This window comes from Chiloscyllium plagiosum, unplaced genomic scaffold, assembly GCF_037043375.1.
Source record: "Chiloscyllium plagiosum isolate Xiang-an unplaced genomic scaffold, Cpla_swu_hap1 HiC_scaffold_2, whole genome shotgun sequence".
NCBI classification, from domain to species: domain Eukaryota; kingdom Metazoa; phylum Chordata; class Chondrichthyes; order Orectolobiformes; family Hemiscylliidae; genus Chiloscyllium; species Chiloscyllium plagiosum.
The window spans coordinates 59889306-59902191 of NW_028270140.1; the positions used below are offsets into that span (position 1 = coordinate 59889306).

The 12886-nt window shown below is 40.6% G+C and overlaps 1 protein-coding gene across 4 annotated transcripts in view; it reads left to right on the forward strand.

The window, feature by feature from the left end:
• auh (AU RNA binding methylglutaconyl-CoA hydratase) overlaps positions 1–12886 on the forward strand; it is a 340890-nt gene that overhangs the window by 38233 nt on the left and 289771 nt on the right. For all 4 annotated transcript variants that reach the window (XM_043714150.2, XM_043714142.2, XM_043714131.2 and 1 more), the window contains exons 2-3: positions 903–970; positions 5975–6062. In XM_043714150.2, the coding sequence (XP_043570085.1) occupies positions 903–970; positions 5975–6062 (156 nt within the window). The remainder of the gene's footprint in view (positions 1–902; positions 971–5974; positions 6063–12886) is intronic.

Here is a 12886-nt window from a genome sequence, read left to right on the forward strand (position 1 = left end):
ACAAGGAAATCAGTAGTCGTAACATATATGACACCAGTGTCCAGTCTAGAAAATATCCATTCACCACTACTTTGTTTTTTCATTCCATAGCCAATTATGTCCCCACGCTATTGTGGTCCCTTTAATCATCTGTATGTATGTGTTCCTATTTCCCAGATAAGCTAGTTATTTTTTATTTTATCAAATGCCTTGCTAACGCACAACATCTTGTCTACTTGCATTAACCCTCTCTGTTACTTTATCAAAAAAGTTAAACAGTTCTTCAAATACTGATTGCCCCTTATTAGTCTGTTCTTCTTTGAGTGGGAATTAGATTTGTACTTGACTGTGATCACTAGTGATTTCCGCTCCATTGTTGGCCTCTGTTTTCTAAATTATCCCTCTACAAACAAATATATGAATTAACAACACAAGTAATCCATTTAGTCTTCTAACCTGCTTTGCCCTTCAGACATATCAACAATGATCTTAGTGTGTTGAGTTCCACATTCCAATCTACTACTGATAACCATGCAAAGCTACCTACTTCTGTCTTAAAAGTAACTCTCTTTTTACAATAGTATAGTGTTTTCAATTCTCTAGGCCTCTGACATGATCTGGACTGGATGATTTAGTAATCTTGCTTTATACGAAGTTACATAACACCTTTTATTCTAACTGTTTTTATTCTAGCCCATATCTCTACCTTCTCCTCTTATGTTGTGACACTAATTTCATCCTCCACTTCCATGAAAATAGGTGAAAAGTACATCAGACTGCTTAACCATTATATTTCCATTTTTGTCCTTAATTGCCCCACCATTCTTTTAATTATCCTTAGGCTTTATTTTATATAATTTTTGTTCAAATGTCTGTAACTTAGAATTTGTTGTCTAACTTTTCAATTGTGTTCATTTTGACAGGAATTGTTGTATTTGGAATAAACCGACCACAGTCGAAAAATGCAATCAGCAAAAATCTTGTGGAAATGGTAAGCAGAACCATTCACACAAATCTATAACTTATTGTTGATTATATTAGATGAATAATTATATGTTTATATAAATTTATTAGAAAGTTGTATAATGCCATTGAATTGAAAGGGCACCTATGTTATTCCTGTATCTAAAAAGCGAGGACAAGTCTGAGGGACTATACATGGGTAAGCTCAAAATTGGTGGTAAGAAAGATGATGTGTCTTCACGTAAAATATTGTAGAAATAAATCTGGAAACTGAAAATATTGGGCTGAATCTTACATTTTTTAGATTATCAGTTTTATTGAGAGTTTCTCTTCACATGGCTTAACAAAATCTCTTGCTGCATCTTGGCAAATTTGCCTCATTAACTACTACTGGCGCATCCAATACACCAGGACCTCGAGGCCCCTTTTGGAGAATTGTGGCACCAATTTCTCCCTTTTGGGGTTTGTCTTTGGAAAGGAAAAAGCTTTCTGAGGGCACATTAGTAGCCCTCAGAAAGGTAATGTTGTATTCAATATGAAGTTGCACTTTTCCTAAACGTTAATCTGTTTGTTTGAGTATCTGTCTAGCCCCAAAAGTCTATGGCACGATGATGCTGAGCATGATGTCCATATAGAATATACCATAGATCACTGTCTGTGTTGAGAGTCTGCTGCTATATGTGAAAGCAAGTTGAATAAGGCATATGTATAGACCTGGATTCTGCTGGTCAATGAATCTTAATCTTTTCCTTGCCTGTGTGCAAAAATGTTGGTGTTGAATGAAGTGGTTAGCAATACCTGGGATATGGAAATGTACAGCATTTGAGAGCCAATGTACTGGGTTGCCTGTTTCATGTACAGTACGTGGGACTTCCTGCCGATGGGTCCTGCATGCTTCCCCTTACAAATCAAGGCACTTGAGCATTTTTTTACCATTGCATTGTTTCGAGAAGGTGATGAGGGAGTTCACTTTGGGCAGTGTTTACAGCCTCCATCTCTTATGTGTTGGTGAGGCCCTGAACATTGGATCCCCTCCCTGATGGCCCTTCCTATAAACTTTGCATCTCCCCAGGTCCCTACCCTATTCATCTATGTGAGCCTATGTCTGCCCACTTTTTCCTTCAGAGAACGCTACAGCCCAGTACAGGCCCTTCGGCCCTCGATGTTGTGCCAACCTGTGGAAGCAATCTGAAGCCCATCTAACTTAGACTATTCCATTACTATCCATATGTTTATCCAATGACCATTTAAATGCCCTTATAGTTGGCGAGTCTACTACTCTTGCAGGTACTACTACTCTGAGTAAACAAACTACCTTTGACATCTGTCCTATATCTATCACCTCTCAATTTAAAGCTATGTCCCTCGTGCGAGCCATCCCCATCCAAGGAAAAAAGCTCTCACTGTCCACCCTATCTAACCCTTTGATTATCTTTATATGTCTCAATTAAGTCACCTCAATCTCCTTTCTAATGAAAATAGCCTCAAGTCCCTCAGCCTTTCCTCATAAGACCTTCCCTCCGTACCAGGCAACATCCTAGTAAATCTCCGTTAAACCCTTTGCAAAGCTTCCACATCCTTCCTACAATGCTGTGACCAGAACTGCACGCAATACTCCAAGCATGGCCACACCAGAGTTTGTACAGCTGCAACATGAGCTCGTGGCTCTGAAACTAAATCCCTCTACCAATAAAAGCTAACACACCACATGCCTTCTTAACAACTCTATATTAACCTGTTTGGCAACTTTTAGAGATCTATGTACATAGACATCTCTCTGCTTATCTACAGTGCCAAGAATCTTACCATTGACCCAGTACTCTTATTCCTGTTGCTCCTTCCAACTGCACGCAATACTCCAAGCCATGCTTGGAGTATTGCATGCAGCTCTGGTCACAGCATTATAGGAAAGCTGTGGAAGCTTTGGAAAGGATTTAAAGGAGATTTACTAGGATGTTGCCTGGTATGGAGGGAAGGTCTTATGAGGAAAGGCTGGGGGACATGAGGCTGTTTTCATTAGAGAGAAGGAGATTGAGGTGACTTAATTGAGACATATAACAATAATCAAAGGGCTAGATAGGGTGGACAGTGAGAGCCTTTTTCCTTGGATGGTGATGGCTCACAAATGTCCGCATTAAACTCCATTTGACACCTCTCAGTCCGGCTCTGCAGCTTATCTATGTCCCTCTGTAACCTGCAACATCCTTTAGCACTGTCCACAACTCCACTCATCCACAAATTTACTAACCCATCCTTCTGTGCCCTCACCCAGGTCATTTATAAAAATGGCAAACAACAATGACCCCAAAACAGATCTTTGCAGTACATCACTAGTAACTGAACTTCAGGATGAACATTTCCCATCAACCATCACCCTCTGTCTTGTTTCAACAAGTCAATTTCTGATCCAAATGGCTAAATCACCCATGCCTCCGTATTTTGTGCAATAGCCTACTTATCAAACGCCTTACTGAAATCCATGTACACCACATCAACCGCTTTACCCTTATCCACCTGTTATGCACCCAGACAAATACTGTCAGTCTGGAGCTGCACATTTGACCCAGACATGGTGGACAGGGAGATTGGCTCCTTGCTTTGTGGGCAAGTAGCTGCAGGTCATGATGGATGGGGTAGTGTAGAGGTGGGGCTTTCTGTTTTCCTAGTACCAGCAATGAGGTCCATAGCACTAGACCATGCCAGCTTCTTCACGGTTACCACCTGAGTTAGAGAAGTCTCAGCTGTCAGAATGAATGCCCAGCTTTATATTATTTTTCTCAAATATTTTCTCAATATTATTTTTCACTCAGTCAGGGTAACTACTTCTTGATCCCTCACACTCACATTTTCTCTGCTTTTATACCCAATGCCTAACGAGGTTCATGCTCTACCACTCCCATTGATATTTGCAACATCTAAACCACTCACTCCCACCCACCCCGAGCCCTCGGCAACGGTAATATTGTGTGCCTTGTGCACTGCCTACTGACTTGTTCGGGAGACCACCTCATCTGTGCAAAAAGTAATATTTCAGAAGGAGAACAGCCGTCAATAGCCGTGAAAGAGTCATGATCTGAGGTAGCTTCTCCAACATTCTGCTTCTCACCCTTTACATGGAAAGCATCCTAACTCTGACCAACCCAAATGACTGACTTAGTTTATCCAATCACTTGGACTTGTATTGGATGCTGTGCTTGGAACAGGACCTCCTGAGTGAAAACTATCCCTTTGATTTTACGGAGAGCTGCTGACAACCATGACGAGCTTCCTGCCTTTGTGCACATTGTCCCCTCAGCCAGAGCTATCAGGCTCTTTCATTTCCATTTTACTTTGCTGTTTAGTGTTGACACAAAGACATGTGAGGCAGAGATGCCTGAGCATCCAGGCAAGCTCCGAATGAGTGAGCACTATGGCAGGAAGTGAAGAGCTCTGAGATGCAGCCTAGTCCTGTCCATGAGCTGGGTGCATGTTCCTGAATACACCGTGCCCTTGCTGCAGCATTGCAATGACAGTTGCTATTGCAGACTGAGGTGCAGCCTTGAAGTGCAGAAGTGTGTCCTGTTAGTGGATCAGAGATGTGCCATGAGGGTCCTTGGATGCTGATGCTTATCAAATGCCAATAGTTAACATTGAATGCATGTAGTCGGTATCCATGGAGTATCCCAAAGCTGATGGTGCTTAGAGCCTAAATTGGAGGTCTTTCAGCAAGCTGAAGTTGTCAGGTCCCTGCTCTGGTTTCTATGTCAAGATTTCTTAATGTCTAAAACAAAAACAGAAATTGCTGGAGAAAGTCAACAGGTTTAATAGCATCTGGAAAGAGAAAGCAGAGTTAATGTTTCGAGTTTGACAGTTCTGATGAAGAGTCACTGGGCTCAAAACATTAACTTTGCATGGAATGCGCTGCCTGTGGGAGTGGCAGAGTCAGAATCATTGGCGACCTTTAAGCGGCAATTGGATAGGTACATGGATGGGTGCTTAAGCTAGGATAAATGTTCGGCACAACATCGTGGGCCGAAGGGCCTGTTCTGTGCTGTATTGTTCTATGTTCTATGTTTGCTTTCTCCCACAGATACTGCCAGGCCTACTGGGGTTCCCCATCAATTTCTGTTTTTGTTTCATAGCTCCAGCCTCTGGAGTTCTTTGTTATATTTCTTGATGTCCAGCTTGTTTGGTGTGTTTGGTAAAATAGGAAATTGAAAATTAATCAGTTGATTTTGGTTGTATAGCAAGCAATAATCGCTCTTAATTGCCAACATGCCAATGTCTGGTGAGAAACTCTCCTTGCTGCTTGTCAAAAGCACAAAAAATGGAGCAAGGTGCTTCTAACATTTAGAATTCTCACATGATTCTGTGCCCATGTCACTTAGACCTCTATTAACCTGCACTTAGTGAAAAATTCAGGAGAAACCTCTTTACGCAAAGGATGTTTAATGTGGAACTTGCTGTCACATGTTGAGACATTTAAGTGCAGATACTTAAAGGTGAAACTAGTAAAGTACTCAAGGGGGAAAGGAATAGAATGAGCGGCCCAGTAACTCCGTGGTTAGCACTGCTGCCTCACTGCACCAGGGACCCAGGTTTGACTCCAGCCTCAGGCTGTGTGGAATTTGTACATTCTCTCCATGTCTGTGTGGGTTTCCTTCGAGTGCTCCAGTTTCCTCCCCCAATCCAAAGATGTGCGGGTTAGGAGGATTGGCCATGCTAAATTGCCCATAGTGTTCATGGATGTATAGGTTAGGTGCATTAGTCAGGAGTAAATGTAGAGTAATGGGGTAGGGGAATGGGTCTGGGTGGGTTACTCTTCGGAGTGTTACTCTTCAGAGGGTCAGTGTGGACTTATTGGATGAAACAACCTGTTTCCACACTATAGGGATTCAGTGATTCTAAGTGCTGGAAGATTGCCAATGTATTTTATGTAAGCACCTGAACTGGCTGGCTGATTTAACTATTTCTTAGCGATTAAAAATTTTACTTTTAATTTTGTGATGAGGATTTTTTTTTTATGTGAATTTTAACATTTTCTTTTGTTTAGATGTCGAAAGCTATAAAAGAAATTAAATGTGATAAAAATGTTCGAACAGTTGTACTGCGCAGTGAGGTACCAGGAATATTTTGTGCAGGTTGGTGATTGGTTTTGATTTTCATGTATCTTTAAATATAATATTTTCAGAGTAGAACTAATGTTTGTTCTGACCCCTAAAAATTTCAAATTTTAGTGTTTTTGAGAGGTGGGAGAAAACCTACTTGTCTAGTCAAAACAACCATGCAGTTTATTCAGCAGTATTCAAAAGTGCTATCTGCTATGAGATAACATGAACGTTATTTCGATCTTGGAACATTTGATTTGATTTTTAATTATATTTTTAAGATTAAGAATGTTTATGATATCAATTCTGCTGTTGGGTGCACTTTGTGTTTGTGAATTTTAAGATGTTAAAAATCTGAACAAATCTAAACTATGAATTTGTTAAGTTAAATTTGAAAGTTCCAAACAAGCTGATGGAACTGATTTCCAAAATTGTTTTAAGTATGGTGGACACGGACCAGGATCGTGAAGACAGGGCTTGGGAGTCGGGAATTTTCCCAATGTCATGATTCTGTCTCCATTTTAACAATGCTGGCAAATTAGAATGCTTACTTCCTATCAGACAGTTCATCCTGGTGTCAGGTCTGAAAGTGAGACAGAGGCAAGCCAATGACTTGCTGGACTTTTAACCTGGCCAGCATCTATTAAGGTTTTGAGTCATTCAGCATGGAAACAGAGCTTTCTGTTCAACTAGTCCAAGTTGACCATGTTCCTAAACTAAACTAGTCCCACCTGCCTGCATTTGGCCCATATCCCTCCAAACCTTTCCTGTTCAAGTACTTATCGAAATGTCTTTTAAATATTCAACTATTCCTGCATTCACCACTCCTTCTGGCAGTTTATTCCACATACAAACCATTTTCTGTTGTCCCTCATGTCATTTTTAAATCTTTCTCAGCTCATTTTTAAAAATATGGCTCCAGGTTCTCCCCACCCCCCACCAAAATAGCAAAGATCTTTGCTATTCACCTTATCTATGGCCCTCATGATTTTGTAACCCAAACCCTTCATTCCGTCAACATCCTGGTAAATCTTTTCTGAACCCTCTCCAATTTAATATTTTCCTATAACCGGGCAACCAAAACTGCACACAGTGCTCCAGAAAAGGCCTCACCAACATCCTATACAACCTCAACGTGACACCCCAACTCCTCTACTCAAAAGTGTGAGCAATGAAATCAAGTGTGCAAAATACCTTCTTAGCCACCCTATCCACCTGTGACGCAAATTTCAAAGAATTCTGTACCTGAGGTAATGTGTATAATGTATGAGCAGGTAGGGACAGAGATAGGTTTAGGGTTGCGTGACAAAGGCTCAGCTAGCGTGGCTTTGACCAGATAAGAACTAGGAGTAAATAATGAGATATTGGAGGCAAGGGTAGCGGTTTAACGGGGTGAAGAACATCTATTATGTATTGGGGTTCGAGTCCCCTGGGCTTAATTGGGGTTCAAGTCTCTGGATATATAGAATACGAAAACTGGTTCAACTTCCCGTGAGTAGTAAAGTAAGAAAGGAGTTTGACTCCCCTAGGTAAAAGGAGTTTGGAGTCCCACAGACTCGAGGTTTGAGGCTCTGGAGCATAATTTAAAAAAAAGTTAGAAATCAGGAACATCAAAGAAAAACATCTGAACAAAATTTGGTACTGCTTAAAAGTACTTTTAGGATGACGTGGCATCACTGGGAAAAGGGCGAGGAAATGGAGCTGGTTTGCTAGGATCCCGACAGTGAAATGCATTGGCTGCCGGGGAAGCTTTGTCCGGGATTTTGTTGTGGGAGTCTCAGTTTCTGGGCTGTGGACTTGACTCGGCGAGTCTTTGTTTTGGGGGAGGGAGTGGCTTCGACTGCGGCCCCGTGTGGTCCGCTGTGAGGGTTTTCTCTTTTTATAAGTGTAATTTCATTGAGAGGATGCAAAAATAAATAAATGCTGAAATTAAGGTTGTAGTAATACTTGGGTCGAGGGGGTAAGTTTCAGTGTAAATTGTGCTGTGCTGAGAGTGTTTGATACTTAAATATTTTGGTTTGTTAAAATACTGGTTCAAAAAATCCTTTTTAAGTAACTGTTTTGCCTTATTTAAATCAGGATCTCAATTCAGTTTGTTTTGTAGGCTATGTAATAGGGCAGATTTTGTTTTTACATTAGTATGATACAATATTAGGTCCTTTTCAAAATTATCAAGCATGTAACCTTAAAACAAATTGAGGATGTTGAGCCCCTGATTTGTTTGAAATTGTACAAAAATCTGTTTCAAAAAACAATTATGTCAGTGGTCATGCTTTAGCCAAATGAGAGTATTGAATGATGATATCTTTGCTGTTTTTAATGCAGTGTGTTCACAAAAGAAGAGTGCATTTTAATTTTGATATTTTAAGATTTTAGAAAATATGAGAACTTGAGGCTGAGGTGTTTAAGTTCTGTTAATTATTGTTAGGACTTCATTGGCCCCCTTCATATTGCAAATTCAAAGAATGTTGATCTCTAGCAAAGTTGTACAGTTATTGGTCTGTAACCACCAATTCTGACTGTCTTATTTAGGAAGTTTCATTTGGAGAACATATCTTAATATGTTCTGCATTCGTTTCCCACAAATATTTGAGATTTAAATCTGAACTGAAACTGCCTCTACAGTGGCTAAAGCACAGCAAATATTTTACTATTTTCTTGCTGTTCCAGATTTTGGAAATACTTTTCCTGACAGCTTTCACATTAGGCGAAAGCGAGGACTGCAGATGCTGGAGATCAGAGTCAAGATTAGAGTGGTGCCGGAAAAGCACAGCAGGTCAGGCAGCATCCGAAGAGCAGGAGAATCGATGTTTCGGGCAAAAGCCCTTCAGCAGGAATGGCTGTCATATTAACCAAGTATTAATTTTTTAAAGGAAAATCATTTTTGAATAACCTAAAAGGGGTCCCCTGAGGGTTTGATTTTAGGACCATTGATTGTTTGTAAATGACTGAATTGTTTAGGCAGTACAATTTAGAAGTTTATGGATTGTATAAAACTTAATAATGTCACAAATAGTGACCAGACTAACAGACTTCAAGATGACTGAGCATGTTGAAATAGGCAGATGCAATTTAGTGTAGTTAAATGTGTGACTGTCTTCATACTGAGCCATCTTGGCAAGGAAGAAATGAGAGAGTAAATGCAAAGATACTTTCAGCAGCTAACATCGTCTCTAGCGTTTCTCCATTCTCAGATGAAGCACACCTTCGGACCAGCATCCACCCTTCACAGCCTGATCCAATGGATTCAATCAGCTCCCCAGTCATGAGCACGGAAAGTGAAGAAGCTAACAACAGTGAAGAGGAGGTTGGCACGCTTTTTGTCAGTGACCTTCCTATGGATATTAAAGCATGTGAGCTTTACCTTCTCTTTCGATTATTTAAGAGATAAGAAGGTTCACTGATCAAGTTAACGTCAAAACAGACAGTTGGCTTTGTTACATTTGACAGCAGAGCGGGAGCAGAAGCAGCAAAGAATGCTGTGTTCACCTAGCCTGCTGCTGCACTTCACGCTCAGATGTGCTGGTATCCTCCATCTGAAGCATCTCGTCAGTTTTGTTAAGTATTTAACTGCCTTCATCCAAGAATTCAGATTTCTTCATGGAGTCGTATGCAAGGACAGACCGAATTTTGTTTTCAGGTTGGACTTTACTGAAGATGATTTTGGATAACTGGCTCGTTTCCACTCAATGTGGAGGAGATGGAATGGTCACTAAAGGACAGTGGATTTAAGAACTTTACTGGTGAATCTTTCGTTTTCCAATTTGTGAGGATCCTGCAGATTCTGCTGCATGGACTGGTAATGTTTGTGTTTTAATCATTGTATCTTGTGTCTCAACAACTTGCTTAAGTACTGGCAGTAAGATTCTTATGAATAAGGTGGTAGTGTCATCTAGGTGGTTATCATGAAATGATAAAAGGAGGGAATGAAAATGTGGATAAAGTATGAGCAGGTAGGGAAAGAGTTAAGTTTAGGGTCGTGTGACAATGATATGCTGGAGGCAAGGGTAGTGGTTTAACGAGGTGAAGAACATCTATTGCATAATGTCAGTTAACAAGATTGAAGAACATTTATTTTGTAATTCCAAATAGCTTAATCTTTACTGTTGATGCGTGCTGATTGTAACGGTCACCCAATCAATATAGGTGTTTCCTGTAAGTGACTATATAATTCCTTTAGAATTTGCTGTTCGAGAGAAGACTGAGAATTCATGTTCTTGTCTGCATGGGCGATCGCTCTCTCCAGGGCTCCGAATAAAGATGAAGAAGATAGAGCCATACTGTGTCTCTGAATGTTTGCTTCGACTGATACGGAAATGGGATGACAATACCTGAATCCCTGTTCTACAACACTACCCAGGGCTCCACCAGTAATTGTATAAATTGTACCCTTGTATGTTTCACTGAAATGTAATACCTCAATCTGCCACTCCTCATCCCATTGACTCAATTGATTAAGATCTTTTTGTAATCTTTGATAACGTTCACTTTGACTATATCACTAATTTTGGTGTCATCCGCAAACTTAGCTATCTTGGATTGGGAAATGTGACTGAAAGGAATGACAGTGGCAAAAATTCAAAGACGAATGAGTGAAGTACAAAAAAGTTGTCTGGCTCAAGAGTGAAAAGGGAGCGAAGGGACATCAGAGGTAGTATTAGATGCAAGAAAGAGGCATACAAATTGGCAAGAATGAAAACAATAGACCTGAAAATGGAGTATGCGAGTAAGTTTACTGGGACCATAAGAAGTGATTGTAAAATTAAAAGGTAAGTAAAGAGAAAAGATTGAGGAAAACAAATGATGAGCAAGAACAAAGAACAATATAATTCTGGAACTGGCCCTTTGGTCCTCCAAGACTACGCCGACACATTCTACCCTTCCATACTAAAATAATCATCACTTACAGGAACCGTGTCCCTCCATTCCCTTCCTATTCACGTATTCGTCCAGATGCTACTATTGTGTCTACTTGTACCAACTTGTCTGGCAATGCAGTCTCAGCACTCACCACTCTTCGTGTGAAAAGCCTGCCTTGCATATCTCTTTTAAACTTCCCCCTGCCACACCTTGAAACTGTGGCCCCTAGTAATTCACCCCTCCAACCTGGGAAATAGCATTATACTTCCCACCCATTCCATTCACAATCTTATAAACCTATATCAGGCCGCTCCTCACCCTCCTGTCTTCTGGTGAAAACAAACTCAGTCTATCCAAACTTTCTTCAAAGCTAAACTTCCCCATACCAGACAACACCTTGGTAAACCTTTTCAGTACCCTCTCCAAGGCATCCAGATTACAGATTACAGATTACATTACAGTGTGGAAACAGGCCCTTCGGCCCAACAAGTCCACACCGACCCGCTGAAGCGAACCCACCCATACCCCTACATTTACCCCTTACCTAACACTACGGGCAATTTAGTATGGCCAATTCACCTGACCCTGCACATCTTTGGACTGTGGGAGGAAACCAGAGCACCCGGGGGAAACCCACGCAGACTGTGTGCAAACTCCACACAGTCAGTCGCCTGAGGCGGGAATTGAACCCGGGTCTCTGGCGCTGTGAGGCAACAGTGCTAACCACTGTGCCACCGTGCCGCCCACAATCCAAATCCTTCTGGCATGTGGTGACCATAACTGTACACAATATTCCACTTTAGGCCTAACTAAAGGGTTCTTTACTGTCAGAAATGGGGGCATTTGTAATGTGGAACAAAGAAATGGCTGATGAACTAAAATCATATTTCACTTATGCCCTCACAAAAGAGGACACAAATAATGTCACAGAAATGATGGGGAACACAGGGTGTAATGAGAGGAACTGAAGTACATCTGTATTAGTAGATAACTGGTTATAGAAATTGATGGAATCGAAGGCAGATAAATTCCCAGAGTTTGATCATCCGCATCCCAGAGTGACCAAGTGGAGACTAGGACCTGAAGGCACAGCCTCAAAGTGAAAGGATGACCCATTAGAATTAAGATGAGGAAGAGTTTTTACAGCCAGAGGGTAGTTAATCTGTAGAGCTGTTTGACTTTATTTGATTTATTATTGTCACATATACTAAGATAAGGGAAAAAATGCATTGCTGTGGAGGTCAAGTCATTGAGTGTATTTAAGACAGAAATAGGTTCTTGATTAGTAATGGGGTCAAGGGTTAAGAGGAGAAGGGAGTTGAGAAACACCTCAGCAATGATCGCATGGTGCAGCAGACTCAGGAGACCAAAGGACCTAATTCCACTCTTATAGCTTATGGTCCATGGTCTTGTGGATCAAGGCATGGGAACTTCCAAATTAATTGGTCCTCTGTACAGAATATTCTTAAATAGTCTTGAGAAGCAGGAAAATTATTGCTGAGGAACAGATCACCAATGAGATTGAAGTGATTGGAAAAATTTAGTTGGAGAAGAATGGTGAAAGAGAAAAAAAGACCAACAATTCATGCATTTAACTTTGATTCATAGTGTTGGCACTGAGTTGGAATCTCCTCACTTACTTGGACATCGTTACCTTTAATAATTCAAAATTTTGTGTTCCACAGGCGTGTAATAATGTCGTTGAACAGAATAAGTAGATTTTAACCTTTGCTTTTCTACTCAACTCAACTACTTCTAACTATCATGGTCTTAAATCTGTTGTACACACCATACTCTGTTCAGGGGTCTGAATTTCGCAGGTAACATTTCATATTTGTTTTAATATTTTTAAAAGCATAATTTTAAAAAAAAATTGATCTGTAATTGAAATTCAATGGATCGGAGCCAAACACAAAATACTGTAAATTGTAATTTAATAGTTAAGTCAAAAACTTTGGCCTGCTGGTGTGCTCGGAGCCAAAGGAAGGAATTGATGA